The sequence below is a fragment of the Egretta garzetta genome, unplaced genomic scaffold (genome assembly GCF_000687185.1).
Source record: "Egretta garzetta isolate BGI_Z169 unplaced genomic scaffold, ASM68718v1 scaffold7, whole genome shotgun sequence".
Taxonomy (NCBI): Eukaryota; Metazoa; Chordata; class Aves; order Pelecaniformes; family Ardeidae; genus Egretta; species Egretta garzetta.
This window is the reverse complement of record NW_009260350.1, coordinates 4,826,494-4,830,598: the sequence shown is the minus strand read 5'-3', so window position 1 is coordinate 4,830,598 and position 4,105 is coordinate 4,826,494. Positions and strand designations below refer to the sequence as shown.

General features: G+C 59.0%; 1 protein-coding gene across 2 annotated transcripts in view; it reads left to right on the top strand.

Annotated features, from left to right (window-relative positions):
* Window positions 1-4,105, top strand: part of AIFM3 (apoptosis inducing factor mitochondria associated 3) — a 37,673-nt gene that overhangs the window by 32,953 nt on the left and 615 nt on the right. For both annotated transcript variants that reach the window (XM_009642864.2, XM_009642863.2), the window contains exon 18: window positions 3,078-3,182. In XM_009642864.2, coding sequence (XP_009641159.1) covers window positions 3,078-3,182 — 105 coding nt within the window. The remainder of the gene's footprint in view (window positions 1-3,077; window positions 3,183-4,105) is intronic.

Below are 4,105 nucleotides of genomic sequence, written 5' to 3'. Positions count from 1 at the left end.
TGCTTTGCTCAGTCACAGCTTCTGTGAGAGGCCACCAGGAGCATTTCTTCCTCTTTTTGTTGTTTGGTGATAGTGCTTCTGGTTGGTGCTAATGCTTTCGAACTGATGACCCTGTCCCAGATCGACCACCCCCTCCTGCGTCCTTCTGCCAGGCCCACACAATGGCTTGGACTCTTCTCCTCCTGGTGCGCATGGTCTCAGTTGTTGCATGAACACGGGTGGCTCCCACTCCCGGAGCCTGTCCTCAGCATCGACTTTCACTACAAGTCTCTTTTTCCCCGGAGCTTGAAGAGGAAAGGCCTTCAGAGCCTGTGAGCTGCGGAGGGGTCAGCGTGAGGCCCCGTGCCATGAAGTGCATGGGACGGTGCTCTGCAGATGTCCCCGTGGGCCGCTGCGCTCACCGCAGTGCCTCGGCCAGGACAGACCGATGTCATCCCACCCCTAAGACCTTGGAGATCTTGGGAGTCCAGGGAATCACTGTGGTTGTCTTCATGGTTCCCCACTTCTGTTGCGTTGAACCCTGTGGAAGAAGGGCAGACCGTGTAGACACGGTGCTCATCCACAGTGCTCCACTGTCCCTCTGCCTTCACTCCAAGACTTCTGATCGCTCCAAATCCCAGGCTCAGGAAGTGCACTCCTCTTGCCTCTAAAGACCTTTTGAAAAAGCAGGATTCTTCCTGACTTCCCCATCTGTCAGACAAAATGCTTAAAAGCCACCACAGATGGGGGATGCTCCAGCTCACCAGCACCCCATCAGTTATTTTGCAGAAGGACCAGCTCCCCCATGTCCTGCTGATGGAAATGTCTGGGCTGCATCCGCCTTCCCAGCCGGTCGTGCCGGGCACTGGCTGGGCTCGCGGCTGAGCCGGCAGGTGCTTGGTGGGATTACACCTTCCTTTCCTTTCCCTTGCACGCCTTGGCTGTTCATTCCCTTCGAACAGCACCTCTCCCCTCGGGTTGGATGGATAGGTCTCTCCAACCACTTCATGCTTCCCACCTGGGAGCTGGCTGTGCTCAGGAAACCAAATGTTGAGGAAACCACTGAAGCTTCAAGACCCTGTGGTGTGGTGTGAAGGTGGTGTCGAGCCTCCCAGGAGTCCCGAAGCCTCAGCCCCTGTTGCGTGCTGAGCACTGGAGGCATCAAGCAATGGTGAAGCAGCCAAGGCCGAGACCTGTGTGGTGAGAACAACCACGTGTGGGGTCTCATTATCAGTTTGCATTTCTGAACTTGGGATAACAGGAGAAGAGGGAATCCGCACTGCAGTGCCATCAGGTACTACTGCAGGTGTCCTGGAAGGAGACCGGCTGTCTTCTTGTGAGTCCCTGCACATATAACTGAAGTTACATCCCTATGGAATGGGGTCCTGTCCTGGGGAGTGTGGAGGACCTTTTTTACATCAGGCATCACAGCAGAGGAGATTCAGGCTCAGAGAGCGAAGAGCTCCTCTACATCACAGCAGCAGGCCTTGAGCGCGACGGCGCAGCCGGTGGTTCAGCTGAACACGTGCATGTGTTGCCATCTCCTCGATGGTTAATTGTCCTTGCTGCCTCTTGTCTGGTGTGAATGCATTGCTCACCTGCTGCTCCTTGTGCTCAGCTCTGCTGGATGGGGGGGCCGCAGGCTAGCAGGAATCCCCTCCGTTGTAGGTACACATCTTCGCGGTGAGCTGAGGGTGCCTGAGATGGGATTTCCAATGGCATCCATCCCTTGGTCTACAGCTCCTGGCAGTGCAGCAGCTCCCCCTTCCTGCAACCATTGTCGTGGAGCAGCATCCTGTGCTGGAGCCTGGCTGGTGTTGGTCTGTCTCTGGGTCTGGCTGGTGTGGGCTAGCTAAGCTGTGGACAAGTTCCAGAAAAGATTCTGGGCTCCTGGTCTGCTCTGCTTTGTGCTCGCCCATGGGACGGGGAAGCCAGGCCACTGCCCTGTTTCCAGCTTGCTCTCCGGTATTTGTGGTGAGATATTTAGGAGTCAGAGCCCTTTGAAACAGATTGTCCTCTGTGATGGGGCTACCCTGTGGCTTTGTGGGACAGATACGAGAGATGACTTCAGCTCCCGTGGCTCCACAGAGATGAAGCATCCTCTGAAACACAGCTTCTGCTCTCTTCCCCCCAGGAATCAGGACATGTTCCCCCCGCCCTGGCTGCTCTTTGCTCTTGTTGGTCGCGGAGCTCTTGGGCAGCAGATTGAAGAGCGGATCTTGACTTGTTGGGTGCTTGTATGCTTCAACTTAACTCAGCAATACTGCCAGTGTTTAATATCTTTGTCACACACCTTCTCTGATCTTTACATTGTCTGCTCAGTTATCTGTTTATGAGTCCTGGCTTCGGTCTTTGAAGAGTTACGCTCAGGTTGACCTCTGGAAACCTCAAAGTAGCAGAACCCTTCTCGTTTGCCTTGTGGCCTTTAGCCAAAGCTCCTCCAGCATTTTTACATCCTCTTCCCTTCCACTTCACGTGTTTCCCACCCAGCCTTCGAGGTTGCCTTGTGCCACCAGCACTGGCGTCCTGGTGGGTAATGGTCAGCCAGACTGGGATGCACTGCTGGGCATCCCATGCCCACAGGGGTTTCATCACAGGAGGTGGGGATCCGGAAGGGGCTGTGGAGTAGCACAACTGAGTGTCCCCCAGGGAATCCTGAGCACCCGCTTCTCTGCTCCCCCCTACAGGGCAGCAGCGCAGGGGTCGCCTGCCTGGGTGGCAGCAACCACTGGTCATCCTGCTGGGGTTCAGGTTTCTATCCACCATCAGGTCCACCTTTGCTGGCATTTTCCCACAGACTCCCAGGTGCCCAGAGCTGTCTCTGTCCCCTGGGCACCCTGGTGATGCTCACCCACACCGGCACCTGAGCATGGCTGAGAGCCCAGTGGGGCCAGCCTGCAGGTCCAGCTCTGAGCCCCCTCCTGGCCCTTGTCCCACGCTGCCAGCGCAGCCCCCGTGCTGCTCATGCCTTGAGATGGGCCCTGGCCCTGGGGTGGGTTTCTCTTTGCTCCCCACTTCCCTCCAGCGTGTTGCTTTTTGGGTGATGGAGCGGTGGCCAGCGGGGGCTTCCCTGACCACTCTGCTCTGCCCGTCCCTAGGAGCGATGAGGTGGTGGCCGTGGCCAGCATGAACTACGACCCTATCGTGTCCAAGGTGGCTGAGGTCCTGGCTGCCGGCAGGACCATCCGAAAGCGCGATGTGGAGTAAGTAAATGCGCGGTGGGAGCTGGCGGTGCCCGGGCAGGGGCCGAGCAGAGCCGTGGGGTGCAGGGCAGAGCTGAGCACCCCAAGGCAGCTCTCTGATGGGCTTTCCCTCTGCTCCCCGCTCCCTACCCCTCTCACATCTCTCTCCCTGCCCCACTCACGCTGTCCTCCCAGCGGCCTCCTGGCTGCCTCCGGCTCCAGCATCCCACACCCGGGGGCTTCGGCTTAAACACCAGGAGCCAAATCCCTGCACAGACTCAATGGGACAGCGGTGCTCGCTGCCCCAGGCGCTGGCACATCACCGAGGCAGCGCTGCCCAATGCTGGAGTGCCCCTGGGCACTCAGTCAGTCGAGGGGACCCACGGGGAAGGGCTGGCTGTGCTGCCTGTGCACAGCCTCTGCAAGAGCAGAGCCCAGCAACCTTGTGGAGCTGGGACGCCGGCCCTTGGTGCCTCGGCCTCTGGCTCCTCGGGCGTAGCTCACAGGCAAACTGCACTTTTCTCCCTTCACTTTAAGGCTTTGCACAGGACGCAGCGTGCCCCCACACCCAGAACTTGCTGTGCGGGAAGGCAAACGCCCGGGAGGTGACAACAGCCGGGAAGGAGCCTTTAGAGTGGGAATCAGAGCTGGGGGGGGGGAGTGTGGGTCCCTGTCTCTGGGGTGTTCCCACAGCTGGGACAAAAGCAGACTTCTCCAAAAGCTCGGGGAGAGAAGCACCCCCAGCACCCGGGCAGCCCCGAGCCAGCTCAGACACCCCGGGCACCCCAGGACAGGGAGCATGTCGAGGGTCCGCCCAGCCAGCAGGGACCGGGGCAGGGTTGTACCCATCGTCTCCAGTACAGCGGGAAATGGTTGCTGGCTGCCCAGTTTGGGGCTGGGAGGGAGGGTGGCAGCTCGTGGGCAGCCCGGCGGCAGGGGAGCTG